The sequence below is a fragment of the Seriola aureovittata genome, chromosome 20 (genome assembly GCF_021018895.1).
Source record: "Seriola aureovittata isolate HTS-2021-v1 ecotype China chromosome 20, ASM2101889v1, whole genome shotgun sequence".
Classification (NCBI taxonomy): Eukaryota; Metazoa; Chordata; class Actinopteri; order Carangiformes; family Carangidae; genus Seriola; species Seriola aureovittata.
This window is the reverse complement of record NC_079383.1, coordinates 17,168,031-17,184,388: the sequence shown is the minus strand read 5'-3', so window position 1 is coordinate 17,184,388 and position 16,358 is coordinate 17,168,031. Positions and strand designations below refer to the sequence as shown.

The window sequence follows — 16,358 nt, the reverse complement described above, 5'->3', positions numbered from 1 at the left end:
GTGTTTTGTGTGTGTATCCAGGCTGTCCCAGAAACCAACACCTGAGTTTGTTTTGCTCGTTGCTGTGACATGGATCCTCAGTAATTTTCCACTGAATACTTTAGAGAGCAGCCTCCTCCCTGTAAATTGACAGTTTCAGTTTGTGCCACAAAAAAAAAAAAGTTTGTTTGTTCTCCACAGAAAAAGACACTTCACTCCACTCTCATTGTGATCTGTAGGAGATGAGACACTGCAAAGTCCCAAAACAACAGAAACATCTCTTGCCAAGAGCCAAAACAGCCCGCTGGCGAAAATTGCAAAAAAAACAAACTTATCTTGTTTTTCTTTTTTCCTTTTTCTTTCTTTTTTCTTTTTTTTTTACATTATCCCCGGTGACAGATACTTTAGCTCTTTGTGACAGCTTCACAATAAAAGCCACTCGTGTGTGGCAATGTGACGCAGCATCAGCAGGAAGTGTTGGGTTTCCATTACAGTAACTTCATACAGCTCTGATATCTTGAGGAGGGCGGACGGTGGGTCTCAGCCTCCCCCCCGGTCCTCAATGGTAACTAGAGCCCTGTTTGGACTGTGTATGAGTTTCCAGTGTGATAAGAAAATTCAAAATGGCTGCTGCAGGAAGAAGCTCTGCAGGGTGCTTGTCTAACCTGACGTCCCTCGCTGGACTCTTCTCGAGATCTGGCAGCAGTCTGAACATCTCTCCCTCTCCATCTCTGACTTAACGACAAGGACAGATGGATGCTGCCGTTTGGCTCCCGTAGACTTTCACAGACCTGGAGAAAAACGCATTGTCTTGTTATGCTGATTTAATTATGACTTACTGTTTCAAATTTTATAAATCAAAAAGTCTCTGTGGAATATCATGGATCAAAAATCATCGGTTAAGGTCACATTTGTCTGTTATTATATTGCCTCTGCTGCTGCAGGATTTCTACCACATCTGTGTTATTAGGAACATCCCGAGGACTGAAACCTTTTTGTTCCAGGTGTTTGTCTCTGTTGCTGTTGGAAACAAAGAGCAGTGCATTACTGAAATATTTCCTTTCCATCTTAAACTCCTTCTGTTTTACCGCACTAGTAAGCTTTAGTTTTCATTCTGTTTATGCCACTGTGTCACAAAAGGACAAATGTTTTATTTATATAAATGATATATATGAGTAAAAAAAAGATCAGCAGTCTGATCGGGCATTTGACAGTGTCTGTGTTTTATGTACTGAGGTTTGAAAACCCGGCCATACCCTCTAGGATATGTGTCACCTTTGTGACCGACACCCAGAGTTCAGGGCAGGTATATTGAGCGCTGGTTGACTCCTCTTTCTTTCCAACTCAGACCACGTTCAGAATGAAGAAAACTACGCCCAAGCTCTGGACAAATTCGGCAGCAACTTCATCAGCCGGGACAACCCTGACCTGGGGACGGCCTTTGTCAAGTTCTCCTCCCTCACCAAGGAGCTGTCTGCCCTGCTGAAGAACCTGGTGAGTCCGACATGTCGACACTCGCTTCATCATTAAAATGAATGTCTTGGAGAGCCTGTCCTACTGAACGCTGAGTGTCTCTGTGGGTGCTCTCGTCCTGGGAGGATAGAAAGAGGAAAAGTCTCCATAGAGAGTTTATTTTCCTGTCTCCACGTGGGTAAGTGGTTTAGGATTTTGGCTTAACTTTAAGATGAGGATTAGGTTAACATCAGGTTAAGAGTTAGGGTTGGACATGTAAAGGGTTAGCTGAGGGTCCGGAAAACTGTTATACCAGAGTTGTGTCTGTTTGCCTACAGGTTTAGGGTTTATTTTGTCTCTACATTCGTACGTAACTGTGTAAGAATCACCTACACAGTCAGAACTGTCATCACAGCCGGACAGTATAGCTGACTGCGGCTAAATCTACCTCCGAGCCTTGTATTTCTTTTTCCAGTCGAGGCTCTTATCTGCCTGCTGTGGATTTCCCCTGACGTTTCCTTTGAATATTGTGTCCTGTTCGAATCCTCTGTGAGCGATTGTTGTTGGAAGAAGAGCCAGTCTCCGTTCTCACCCTCTCTTCCTGTGTGGCTGACAGCGAGATTAGGCTCCATAAATACACTTGGCAGCACCAGGAGTGTGCGTGTGTGTGTGTGTTCGTGTGTGTGTGCGTGTGTGCGTGTGTGTGTGTGTGTGTGTGTGTGTGTGTGTGTCTGTTCACCCCACTGTGGGGGCTACCTGCATAAAGGGAGGAAAGTGAAATTGTCTTTGTACATTCCTCTCTTCATCTCTTCTTTTTCTCTCTCTCTCTTGACTCCTGTCTTTTTCTATTTTAAGCATTTTATTGAGTGAGTTTTTAGACTTCAATAACTTTTGCCCTGAGGCCGCTGGTATGTGCGTGCACAACAAATGAGTATTGATGAACAGCGCTTGTCCTAGATGTCCGACATGTGTTATCGGCTGAAATGTAAGGATTTTTTTTAACAAATTTGTCCAGGTTGTTGCCAGCTTTTCTTTTCTGTGTTTATTTTCCTTTTCCTGAGAATTGTGCAGTAAGAGAAAGCAAAGGAGACAGTGACAGTTTCCAGGATGGGCTGTTAGAGCACACCGGCAGTCGGCCAGCGGAAGATTGATTCTGACGTTGGCCATATGCAAGACAGGCACTTAAGAAGCACATTAGCGCCCATTAAGCGTTGTTTACTTCCTTGACCGCTGCTGTGTGTCTGTGTGGACTTGGATAACGGCAACAGGGACTTAAATGCTTAGTACTGTTGTAAATGACCTTGCTGATCCTTATGGTTAGAGCTGCTGAGCATAGCTGTGGCAACCTGAGCTGCTGGCAATGTCAAGCTTTTGCTAATTCTTCCATAGACTAACTTGCACTTTGCTATTATGTTTGCTGATTTCCTCAGTCGGCAGCAGCAAGAATGTGTTAATGCATCACTCTGTAGGTTAAAAGATGAGGCCAAATCCAACATTGTTCTAGTCCTCTTCTCTCAGTACTTTGCTACATCCCTCTCTTGTTTGTGGCACCGAGCCCCAGTCATCACCTGACTCTGCGGCTCCTCTCACCTACAATATACATACCCTTTTTTTCAGCTTGTTGTTTTGGTTTTGCCCCGCAACTTAACTTTACTTAACAGCAACAAACTGCAGACAAAGCTAGCAGCTAGCTAGGGAACATAGTGGAGCAAATTACTCTGCTAAAAAGCCATGTTTTCCTCGGGAGTTGGTGGAAACCAATAACAGAGCTAAAGAGGAGAGTTAATATTGGATTTGGGATTCGTCAGGTCGCCAGAAATAAAGTTGCTCTGTGTCCATCGGCTTGTTCCACTGGCCCTAAATGGCAAAAAGATTCATCTAATTCTGCTTTACAATGTGGTTAGAATATATAGTTTCGACTAAAGCAGCTGGACATTGTAGGTTTTAGCAAACGTTATTCAAACAGGAGTAAGTAGTGCATTTATTGGGGACTATTTTCAGCTGTGGATTAATACACATTTGGTGCACTAGTATGCTCAAGTATTTTTGGCAGCAGGATTTACAGAAAATGCAGTGCCCATGTTCATAGTAAAGAAGGAACATGTCAACCAGTGCAACAGTGCTGGTGAGGTTTTTATTTATTTTATTTTTTTTGATGACAATCAAGCTCTTTGTCGCAGATGAACGAGTTATGTCAAGGTTTGTCTGCACAGAGGTTTTTGTCTTTTCATGGTTTTTGTCCACAATAACAACCATATCCCGTAAATATTTGCCTCTCACACTGTTATGATGATATGTTACCCATGTTTGCTTGTGACAAGAGCCACATTATAACTCTCTGTGTTCCTCCTCCTCTTCTCTGTGTCCTCTTTTAGCTCCAGAGCCTCAGCCACAACGTGATCTTCACCCTAGACTCTCTGCTGAAGGGCGATTTGAAGGGCGTGAAAGGGGTAAGATTTACTGTAAAACTGTTTCTCTTGCTGCCATTTTTTCCCTCTTTCACTTGACTCCCCCCCCCCAATGATATGTTTCGGCTGTGGAGCACAGGAAATAGATACCTCGTCAGCAAATCTCTATATTCATCTCCAAGTTTCTGTGCATGTGAGTTACAGGAGAGAAGGGGGAGTACAGTTCTTTGTTTTAAAGACCACGTTGTACATCTTTCAGGAATAAACACTGCCTCTGTGTTGTGTTTGAGGTGAACGGCAAGTAACTGGGTCATGAACCCTTGATGTTTGGGGTACAAGGATGGGTGTGGTCACTCGCTTGGCGCGCAGGACATAAATAGTGAGCGGAGTGAGCCATTTGCTGTGTTTTTGGTAGCGATCCAACTCTGCAAATAACTCCGTCCCCACGGTGACCTCTTTGTAGTTTGCTGATGCTTGTCCTCCTGTGTTTCTGCAGGACATAAAGAAGCCCTTTGACAAAGCATGGAAAGACTACGAGGCCAAGTTGTAAGTGGATAATGAAAGTGTGCTGTTGTAATACTGCATGTTTGCATCATCTAGCTCATTATAGTGCACTGAATAATGGATCAAACACTGTTGATAATGTCTGGATCCTCCAGGAGCGTTGTAGAAGTTACTGCAGGCAGAGCACATTGTAAAACACAAACCTACACACAAAACATGTGAAAAAGAGAAGTGCATCCACGTAGTGACTTGTCCTGTCCTGTGTATCAGTACAAAGATAGAGAAGGAGAAGCGAGAGCACGCCAAGCAGCATGGGATGATCCGCACCGAGATCACCGGGGCTGAAATTGCTGAGGAGATGGAGAAGGAGCGGCGTCTCTTTCAGCTCCAAATGTGTGAGGTAGGTAGTAAAACGAGTCTGTATTAACATACGATCTTTATCTGGTAATCCTGTCCGGATATGGACGAATGGTCGGACCATACAGAATGACATTATAACAAATTCTACAAGTTGGTCTCATGACAGTTGAAGTGATCCTAGGTGGTCAGTCTTGCATTGTGATCAGATCTCAGATGTAAATTCGATCTTTCTAGTTTCAGAAAAAAATATCCACCCTGCAAATTGAAAGGTTGCATAATTGCACATCTTCGTGCTCTCTTAAGCAAAAGCTACAAGAAGCATCTCAGCAGTCTGGCTCAACTTTTGCTCGAGCATAAAACAACATCGTCTGACATTGCACTCCATCAGCCGGTCAAACACATGCATGAAATGAAACATGTATTCCCAGTAGATTCATTGTTTGTTCATGATCCATGAAGCGGAGAATAAAAACATTTTTTGCCGCGGTAACTTTTTCCAGAATTATAAAACCCTTTTTCTCGAAGTATTATAAACCGCCGTTCAGCGTTGTGCTCTGTGATAAACTCTGAAACTCATGGATCTATCATTCAAACCGGCCTTCGTGGATGGTGTTTCATCTTCTTATTGGTACCTATGGCAACAAGCCTCCACCAACGCAGTGCTACTTTTGGTCTGAACACCCACTTATTATTAAAATCCTATACTATGTAAAAGATTTTAAGCTTGAGTTGACTTTTTTTTTCTCGAAGATGATTTGAATAATTTAAAGGTTAGCTGTATCACTCGTGAAGGGATTACAGTTTCTCTTAAGATACAGCTGTACTTAAATTAATTCACGAGGATGGTATGTACTTCACCAGTCTCTGGCTGTCATCCTCAAGACTCAACCAAAACTGGCTGTTACAATGATTTTATGTCAGTGTGGATAAGATTTAGAAAATACAACCCTAAAAGTCTCATGACGTGATGAGTACATGTCAGATATTATACCACTAATAAACATATAAAAGTATTGATGTTCCATTGTTTCTGTAAACTTGTTTGCCTTTGAGAATGGGGCAACACTGTTTGAATCATGTTGTAGTATAATTGTCAAAGACTGTGATTAAAGAAAAGTGACAGCTAGAATTAAGTTCAAAACAAATGTGAGCTCTTTATGTGCCCAAGAGATTCAGAACAAACTGTTAAAGCTCACTCTGCTTTGCCAAAAACCTCTCTAGTGGTGGGTGGTGACGCCTACGCCTTGTTCACTCTTTTATCCTGTTAGGATTTTTTAACTCAAATTACATAATGGACCAATGGCTGTTCTACTGCTGTTGGTTGTGTGAATTATTCACTACAGGACTCGCTGCAGTCCTTATGTGCCCTGCCATGCTGATCTTCTCTCCTGTCAGGGTGACTCAGAGGTATTTCCTTGCCCACATTTCCCACCTGTGTTTAAACGTCCTATTATGTTACAGGTCAGGGTATACGGCATATTCATGTCAGGTTTACTTACCAGTAATGTTTTACAGAAAGTAAAAAAACATGAAACAAATGGAACAGAGGAGGATACAAACAATGTAAACAAGGATACAGCCATGTTAGCATCTGTGTGAGGCTAAATGCTAATATCAGTATGCTAACATGCTCACATTTACAATACTAACATGCTGATGTTCAGAAGCTATAACATTTACCATTTTTACTTAGTTTAGCATGTTAGCATGCTAACATTGCCATTACAGCTACTAATATGGCTAAAAAGTAAATTCACCAAAGTTAGCAAGATTTGAGTATTAATCTGCTCCAATCCAAACTGAAGCCCTCGTCTTCAATGTTTTTAGCCCTCCTAGTGATAGTTCTTAGGATGCTAATGCTAGTTGCTAAGTTGTTTGGTTGCTTAGTTTAAACAATAGCACAATTTCCTAACTCTGACATTTTGACCTATATGTGCATTTTGTCTAGTACCATGAAAAGTTAGCTATTTTCTGTTGGAAACATTTCTAAAATTAAATGATTTAACTTTCCCTTTTTTCAATAAAGTTAATCCAGTATTAAATTATTTTTTGCTTATCTACACATTTAGCAGTTATGGAGTCGTGTTTCTGGCCACATGGCAAATGCAAGTCCAATATTGACTTTCTTTATGCTCTATGTTTGGTCTCTACTAACCTCTGGATTATCAGGCTCTTTAGCTGTTAGCTGATCCTCTATGTTCACCAGCTAGACGAAGCTAAATTTGTCTGTCTGAGCTATGATACCAATGGGAGTGAACCGAAACAATAAAGTTAAGTCAACATTAAACTGAAACTCTCTATAAAGCTGAATCAGGTGATAATTCATCACCACAAGCGACCCCTTTTCCCATTGTCACACTGTTTTCACATTTGTAATTTGATACATATTTCGGATGAAAATATCGACTGTTGCTGTTTTAAGTTTGAACCTGAATTTGAAACAGAAGACCTACTCATCAGTCACTGTGTTATCCAGCGTTGAAGCTTGCCTCCAGTTTCCGCAGGATGCCAAAAAAAAGTTGTAGCTCCCACATTACATTAACAATGGCTTCCTCTTTTGTTGGCTGCCTGAAGCGCAGATTTGATTTAAAATTTCTAATCATCTGCAGAGCTTTGCATGTTCATGCTCTGACTTCCAGTATGATACTGATTTGTTGTATCCTCATAGCACTGTGGGAATCCTCTGAGTAGGGCCTGTTGGCTGTTTCAGGGTAAGAACTTGAAACAAAAGGCCTTTGTGGTTTTGGCCACTTGTTACTAAACCAGCTTCACTGTAAATGATAGTTAGATGACCATGTGGTTTGAAGAATTTTCCCAAAAAAGCATTAAAAAGGGCTGTATTATGAGAACATAATTCACTTGTTTCTATGCATATACTGTGCAGTATGCTGTGTTAGCTTCAGGTCAAATGCAGTTCAGTGTTCAGGCCAAAAATAATGAGTTATGAGAGCCAGATATCTCACCAGCTACTCATGTATATATAGAGTCATACGGAGATTTACACTGTGAGACAGGACAAATGAGTATTCCATGCTAGCTACCCTTTTATATCTCAGGCTGTAGTAGGCTGCTGTAGTCATCAACGAGAAGGTCTGCTTAATGGAAATACTGTATTTTTAGTTATGCTTGCACATGGCTAAAAACATAGTGTTTCCAATATCTTAACATCTACAGTATCAGGCAGAACGCAGCGAGAGTTTGTGCATTCGTGGTTTTCAGAGGATGACTCATTCTGACCTTGGTGATCTCCTGACTTTTCTTCTTTCAGGTCAAAATTTCAGTTTTTCATATGCTTTGATTTTTGACCAAATACCTGCAAAACTAATGCCATTTCCATCGGTGTCGGTGGAACTTTGTGTTTAGCCCTAATTAGCGAATGTTAGCATGCTAGCATTACCATGTAGCTCAAACCACCAAAAGTAAAAAGGTAAACGGTAATAAGGTTTAGAATATCTCAATATATCAGAGCTGATGAATTAGTTGATAAATAAATCAGTCATCAACAGAGAATTAATCGACAACAATTTAGATGGCTGATTAATCAATTGAATAATTTTTCAATCAGATTATCTGTTGCAGTTCAAATTTAATGTATGTTCTAGTGGGTTTTAAGAAATAGTTTTCACTATATTTAACCTTCCATACACACAACAATTACTTGATTATTTAAGAAAGTAATAGAAGGAAATGTTAGTTGCAGCCTTGCGAGATAAACAGTACTGATAGTTTGATATAAAATTACATATACAGTACTATAATAGAGGATTTTATCTATTGCACATTGAATATCAATGTTTTATCTGAGGCATTTTTTTAATCTGACCCAATTGTTTTATGTATTGGACTTGTTTTTGTGATTCATTGATATTTCTGAAGCATGTCGTGTGTGTAGAAGGCGCTCTAGCAATAAATAGAGGAGACTGAATAATCACAAACATCAGAGGTTTCCTAAATCAACAGTCATTCTGGCTGGAAATACCAGTGGGGCTGTTGTTGTGTGTGGGACAGTTGCTGCAGTCAGTGATACAATCTGTTCATCCCACTTAACCTCATTTCTCTCTGTTGCGTGCACTCTCTCGCTCTCGCGCTCATTCCCCCCCTTTCTCTCTCGCTCCCTCTCTCTTCATGTTACTCAATCACCAGATTACAGGATGCTCTCGCTCTCTCACCCTTTTCATCCTACGCTTTCAGCGAAGGAGTGTGGAAAGGCAGGGATCAGCAGGCTGCATTATATTCCGCCCAGACACGGCAGCAGTTCGAGCGTCGCTGCTCATTCACACAAAAGAGTTCAACACGCACATGCGGCAGCGGCTCTCCAAAACACTGAACCCGCACAAGGCTCAGACAAAATGTGGATAATCTCCCATCCAGCAAGCACTGTCAGGCAGACAAAGGGACAAGGCATGCATGCGTACACACATAGATGCACGCACACATGCGCCCGTGCATCCACACACATGATACAAGGAGCAAATTGAAACTGTATGTTGGCATGGAGCGTCACAAGGCTTTTGTGTGATAGATTAAATTTTGCTGTGGATCTGAAAGTGGTCTTTAGCTCTGACTCTTTGTAAATCTCTGTGGATTGGCACACTGCGGGATTAGCTCAGATTAAGATTATTTTTTATTCGTTTGTTTGGTGGGAGCGCTGTCTGAAGACACCCAGACATACAGCCTACAAAGCACTTCCTCTCGAGGCTGTTCTCCCTTTTTTTATAATGCTAATGTAAAGTATTTTTCATCACACTTTTGAAACTTTATTTAGATCAAGGGAGAGGGATGATATTCTCTTGTACTACAAGGCATTTTCTTCTGTGTTTACCAGTCTAGTCCCCACTCCCACAGTGTCAAGGCAGTCTTGGCTCGAACATCAAAGGCTTCGTAAGGCATATGTGCACTCAGATGCGATTATCATAATGCAAAGTGTTCATACTCAAAAGTGTCTACGGCAAAGCAGAAGTCTTTTTCTGTCTGTGTAACAGTGGGGCCTCATTCTACCTCATTAAACCCCCCCCCCAAAAAAAAAACATTAAACACCCTGAATTTCAACTCCTGGCTGAACTCTGAACCTCTCTTTGCTTTGCAGTACCTGATCAAAGTAAATGAGATCAAGACCAAGAAAGGAGTGGACCTCCTCCAGAACCTGATTAAGTATTACCACGCACAGTGCAAGTAAGTACCACGTAAATCCCCCTAACCTGAAAGTGTGAAGCTCCCCGTCGTGTGCATCACACTCCCTGAGAAACGTATTGAGACTAGACGGTTGAGTCTCTCTCCCTCTTTGCAGCTCTTCATGTCAGTTTTCTATCTCCTTTATGATTCATGGATATTTGAGGGTGCACCATTGTGTATGTATGTGTGTGTGTGTATATATATATATAATATATATGGCTCTCATAAATATGCACAGGTCATCATATGGATACGTTCTGACAGCTGTGGGGTTTGGTGGGTAAATAAGTGGACGCTCTCCGTGCCAGAACCGCAGCTCACAACGGCCTGTCACAGAATGACAAATTTTCTCTCAGCGTTGCTAGGTCCTGTCATAACACTGGGACAAAACAATATACCTCCCCGTTAATCTGTTCAACCTGGGCCTTTTGATGGATAGAAAAGCTGCACTGGTGATGGATCAGAAGCATAAAGGCACTGGGTGGAGAGCTAAGGGAAGTGTGTGACTGCTTACAGCCTAGAAAAGAAGGAAACAATTAAAAAGTGTGTGTTCATTTTTACAGTCCTGACCATTTTATTCACAAAAGTAAGCAGGGTAATTAAAAGCAAATGTCAATCTTCGTGTTATTCTCATATTTTGATCCATCTTCTGTTGGTTATGATAACATTACTCATCCCCTCCGTTGTAGAGATTTATGAAAGACTGGATGACTCCCATCGAGAATGAAATCGACCAAGATGTGTGAACCTCCATAAAGCAGTAGAAACAGTCCCACAAAAATCCATGCAGCTGTTGTAGTAAACTACATATCAACTGCAGAGCAATTAGCCAATTGACTAGAGCCCAGACTAGAGTGGCAGTCAAAAACTGCACTATTTTTTATTTCATCAGATGAAATCAATAAAATAAAATAAATTGGATTATTTATCAATCACATAAAATTATACATTTTCTCTGAGGCCCTAAACATCATAAATATAATCAATAGTTAGTGAGTTTTATTGATTTAAATATCACAATACCAACATATAAGATGATTGATCCAAAAAGCACAATATTCCATGTGTCTGTCCACAAATGAATAAAGTAATTAAGCAAATGTTCCAACATGTGAACTAAGTGAGTTTGAGTTATGCTCAGATCTTTAATTTTGGAGGCTACTACAAGGGATCAATAACATGCAGGATTTGTGCAGCAAATATGTTTGTTATCACTCCTCTTGCACAAGCTGAATCAAAGTGAACCATAGTCTCACTCTACGATGAAAGGGCATCAATAAGGCCGGTAATTCAGCTACAGCGACTCGCAGGGGAGGACTTTCTGTGTTTACTTTCAGCTGAACTCAAAGCGAGTGAGATGAGGTTTGTTTGAGAAGCTCTTGGAGGCTCCGACTCTGTGCCCCAAATGACACTGTCACACAACTGGACACACAAGCTGATGAATCTGCATTTCCCAAATCTCTGCAACATAGTTGGAGAGTAAAGTGTCATCACGACCAAGAGTCAAAATAAAAGTTAGTCTACACACACTCTGCGAGGCCAACAGTACTTGACATGTAGAGCTGGATGGAGCTCGAGGAGAGATGTGGGATGGTCGATACACGGGGTGAAAGAAAACAAGCAGAAAAGGTGTGAAAGTAAAGAAGGGAGGAGGGGAGATGTAAGCTCCAAGAAGAAGGGCAGTGGGTGGAGAGAGAGAGTGAAGGGGAGGCCATTAGCAGTGATTTGCAGATGCAGCGCTGCGTCGAGGTCTGTACCGCTGACAGATCTGTAATGGATTTCAGGATGTGCTAAGCACCTCTGCAAATCTGCCGTGGACACGGCCAGAGACGATTTCTGTGCCAAGAGGCGAAAGGCGCCAGAAGGAGCCGGGCTATACATTAAACATAAACTGCACCAATTTCTCCCCCCGCGTGACCTTCATAGTGGCCGAAAAGATCGTAATGTGACACCTGACATTTGCGATGCAGTTCCGCTAAATGACCGATCTGTGTTTCATATTTATTCCGATGAATGTTAATGTCAGTGACAACTCACATGTACCTCTGTCCCTCCAGTTTCTTTCAAGATGGCTTGAAGACAGCGGATAAGCTGAAACAGTACATTGAGAAGCTGGCAGCTGATCTCTACAATGTAAATACTCACACAGTCACCTTTTCACCTCTTCCTTCATCTTTATCACCGTCAGCTCCAGCTTTGGTTTCCAGCCTGTGTTTGTGCACATGCATACTTGGACCAAATCTAACCACTTACTTACTTCAGCAGATAGGTTTGCTTTTACTGACGTGGTTAAAAGCTCTGGAAAAATCTAGTAAGAGGACCTTGAGTTGAAGGTTTTTTTAAATTTTTTATTTTGTCAAAGTCAAGAATGCAGTGCTTTCTCCCGAAGCAGCAGTTTAATCAGAATACAGAGCTCCTGCCGTCATTATATGAGGGAAGGTGGCTCTTTTGCAGCAGCTGTCACGATTCAGAACTCGCTGTAAAGTAGTTAAACCTCACTTATATGAAGACAGTAACGCATGGGAAGGTAGATGTCAGACAAAAGACCATCACACTGCACTGATTCCTCCCAAGAAATCGAATTTAACGGAGCAACGTTTTGATCTAACAATGCCTGATGCTCGGTTAAATTAGATTTATCGGGAGCTATCAGTGCAGTGTGATGGTATTTTGCCTTTTATGTTTTTCTTCAGTTTTGTGTTTGTGCACTTTGGTTGTCAAAGTAAAGAGCAATTTGTAAAGTGACTGAAATTCGTTTTGGAATACACCAGTTTATTTCAATCTAGATATTTATACAGGTCATTTTTATTAGTGTAATAAATGGCTCTTTGTAAACACCAGCTCTCTCCGTTCTCTTGGTGTACCTCTCCCTTTCCTCAACAGATCAAACAAACTCAGGATGAGGAGAAGAAGCAGCTGACTGCCCTGCGAGATCTGATCAAGTCCTCCCTCCAGCTGGACCAGAAGGAGGTAGGCAGGTCACATCCAGACACACCAGACCAAAAATCTGAACTCGTAGGCAGGTGAAGTGCTTCCTGCACCAACCCACCCAGAAAAATATATTGGGCTGAACAGAGCCAGGGTAGAGTCAGTCATCCCAGTCACACTGAAACCCCCTTTCCATGTTTTACCACACAACCCCCCCACCCTCTCACTCTGGCCACTACCAGGTTTGGAGCTTGTCTCCTGCAGCACAGAGCGAGTGCCCAGTGCTGTACCATGCTGGTAGCCAGTGTGTGGTAGGCTTTGCTGGTGACCAGTGTTGTGCCTCACTGGCTGCTCAGTGGAGAGCCACTCACTGCCAGACTTGAAACCACACACACACACACACATTTAAAACACGGCCAACCCTGGTTTTTATTTATCTACACGGGCGGATGTAGCCGTGCGTCGGTTTCCAGCGTCATCGCAGTTCACACGTTCACACACTCCGCTGTTCTGCATGAAACCGTCTATAGAGTCTTTCACATTTCATTTACACGTTCGGTAGCTTGTCTTGTTAATAGCACCCGTGCACATTTAGAAAATAAACACTTTTTCAGATTGTGGTTGATCATTTGGCAAACGGGCAGGGAACACACACTCTTTCACACCCACCACTTGCACCTGAGCTGGATCTTTCACACCTCTCCCCTCTATCTCCCCCCCTCTGCCTTCTGCTTGTCTGGAATCAAGTCTAGAAGAGTAAGTGCTGGTGCATGTTGAGCATGCTGGCATCCGTCTATTATGCTTGACAGTAGAGTGGTTTGACCCTTTAGAGATGTTGCAGAGCATGCCTTGTAGATTGAATTCCTCTGTTAGCACTCTCACTTCGGTTTTTGAAAAGAGACACCCTGTACTTTAATGTCAGAGAATCAGTTTGTTGTGTGTTTGTGTCTGTAATGCATGTCTTTATGCAGCTTCTCCGTACATGCTATGTGTGTTTAACGTAGTTTTTTGTGTGTGTGTGTTTGTGTTTGTGTTATGATGTGGGCTTGCACAGGACTCGCAGAGCAAGCAGGGTGGATACAGCATGCACCAGCTGCAGGGAAACAAGGAGTTTGGCAGTGAGAAGAAAGGCTACCTGCTGAAGAAGAGTGATGGGTAAGCTGCTAACACAGCCATTGTTTAAAAACGCTGTAGTGCAGCATTCGTGTTGCATTAGGAATTAAGAAAGACACGACAAGCCCTTCAACTAATGTGTGTACCCCCCCACCCCTCCCCTCTTCTTATCACAGGCTGAGGAAGGTGTGGCAGAGGAGGCAGTGCTCAGTGAAGGGGGGCATCCTCACCATCTCTCATGCCACAGTGAGTACAAGACACACACACACACACACACACACACATACACACAGTCACGTGAACTCCCTGACCCTCACGAGTAACTGTATGAATCAAAGGGAGAGCATCATGCAGGGAGGTTGTGTTGGGCTTTCTCAATCTGGAAAGCTGGAAGAGTGGAGCTGACATAGATGGGTTGTCATGGAAACAGTGACCCCCCCCCCCCTTCCCCTTTCCACAACCACCGAGTCCCCACCACCCCTCCCCCACCTCTGCCTGCTGCGCCTTGGTGACTCATCTCAGAGCGAGTGTGAGCGTACTGTATATGCTGGCACGTCTGTAGTGTTGTGTCCTCTCTTGTGCAGCAGCAGCAGCAGCTCAGTGTGATGTTTTCTTTCCTGTGCGAACTGCAGGAATCTACAGCTGAGTTCAGCTCTGAGGTCGTTCTGTAACACCTTATAGCTCTATAGCTTCCCACTGAGCCTCAAACAGTTAGGGGCTTAGCACAATCAGTAAATTGAGATGATTGTGGCAGAGCAGTGGCAGATGTCTCTCTCATCACACTCAGATCATCAGTGAATCCAAACATGTAAAAAACAGGAAACATTGCATCCGGCAGTCAGACTTAACAAGGTTTTTCAAAATAAGATCCTATGCATTTTAGCTGTGCTACGCTACTTTAAAATCATAAAATTATATAAACTAAAATGCTGTTGTTTTTTGAGTGGATCTGAAAGATGCTCCTCTGATATCTTGTGTAAATGTTTTTTTTGGGGGGGGAAGCCACGTTGGAAATAAGCCATCATAGAATAAATAATTAAGTTAATAAAAAATTAATTAAGATAGTCTTCATTCATCAAACAGACTAAGTTTGGGTCTGACATGCATCTTCCTCTGGCATACAAACCAACATAGCTGTATCATTATCATTCACGCTAAGATGACTCGGTCCGTATCATTATAGAAAGAATAGATCAAAAAGGAAACAGAGAATTTGTCATACGTACTTGATTCTTGGACCGAAGGCAACAAATTGTCAGCAGGCTGAGTTGCTTCTATGAATGAAGAAACCCCAACAATAGATATGGATTATTACAGAATATTACATGTAGTTAAATAACCAGACCTTTAATCTATCTAAAAAAACAAGCATGTATTATTCAGCAGTTATGTAAATTCTCTACAGTTTGATGTAATATCTTTACGTCAAGTAGAATGAGACAACCTAAGAAGATTATACGTCAAACACATCAATCTCTCAGGGATTTATTTACCAGCCTGTGCTGGTTATCAATCACTTGACCGTCCCCATAAAAGGTATTACCTTATTTGATCTGCAGCCTTGAGAAAGAAAATGTTGTCTGCTTCATAAAATAAAGTGCTCTGGTTCGTGCGCCTCATGCAGTACGCAGGGTCTTTTCCTTGTTATTTGTCCTGTGAGTGAAACTAGAAAAGTGCCTCAGACTACGATTGAAACCCACAATGCATTGCATGGTTAAAGATCTGTTTCTTCACGTCAAACAGGTTTCATCAACATGCATTATTCAGGAGTTTGCGGTACATGTGGAAAAGCAGCATTTTGTGTGCTTCTCAAATGGTCATGATTTAAAATGAAGGCTTGTTTTACACAGTTTTATCTTTATCTATCTTCTTTCATTTCTCACGTAAACAAACTTGTAATAGCTCCAGACAGACTAAATTATTTAGTTTTTATTCTAAGGATAGCAATGTCGTTCCACAACTCTGGTTCTGACTGTACTTTGTTTTTAGTTTTAACTAGCAAATGCCAGGATGCTAACATGCTAAGCTAAGATGGTGAACATGGCAAACATTATACCTGTGAGACATCTGTAATTAGTATGCTGATGTTAGCATTCATTTGTACTAGTTTCCTGTTACATGTTTTGAATATTGGTACTGGTGCGATGTGTTTGGAACATTTTGATAACAGAATTTTTTATCTCGTATCCAAATAAATATTTGAATTTGAGGTCGGGACAATATTAGTAACTTTCGCTGCTGAGGAACAGTGAGTCAGCTTGTTGTCTGAGCTGGTGAGGTTGGCTTTCTGGAGGCTTGTTTACCAACAAGACACAGTTGTTCCAGCTGAAACGCAGCAGGGAGGATCAGCTCTGGCGGCGCATAATGATCAGGACCGATGTGATCGCGAGCCTGTGCATTTTTTATTGTTCACATTTGCTGTTTTTATAGTGTTAGGGTGTG

The 16,358-nt window shown here is 41.9% G+C and overlaps 1 protein-coding gene across 5 annotated transcripts in view; it reads left to right on the top strand.

Annotated features, from left to right (window-relative positions):
* The window catches only part of asap1b (ArfGAP with SH3 domain, ankyrin repeat and PH domain 1b), a 54,954-nt gene that overhangs the window by 19,265 nt on the left and 19,331 nt on the right, over positions 1-16,358 (top strand). For all 5 annotated transcript variants that reach the window (XM_056364804.1, XM_056364803.1, XM_056364800.1 and 2 more), the window contains exons 3-11: positions 1,328-1,473; positions 3,807-3,881; positions 4,336-4,385; positions 4,614-4,743; positions 9,790-9,875; positions 11,933-12,008; positions 12,759-12,845; positions 13,858-13,958; positions 14,093-14,162. In XM_056364804.1, the coding sequence (XP_056220779.1) occupies positions 1,328-1,473; positions 3,807-3,881; positions 4,336-4,385; positions 4,614-4,743; positions 9,790-9,875; positions 11,933-12,008; positions 12,759-12,845; positions 13,858-13,958; positions 14,093-14,162 (821 nt within the window). The remainder of the gene's footprint in view (positions 1-1,327; positions 1,474-3,806; positions 3,882-4,335; positions 4,386-4,613; positions 4,744-9,789; positions 9,876-11,932; positions 12,009-12,758; positions 12,846-13,857; positions 13,959-14,092; positions 14,163-16,358) is intronic.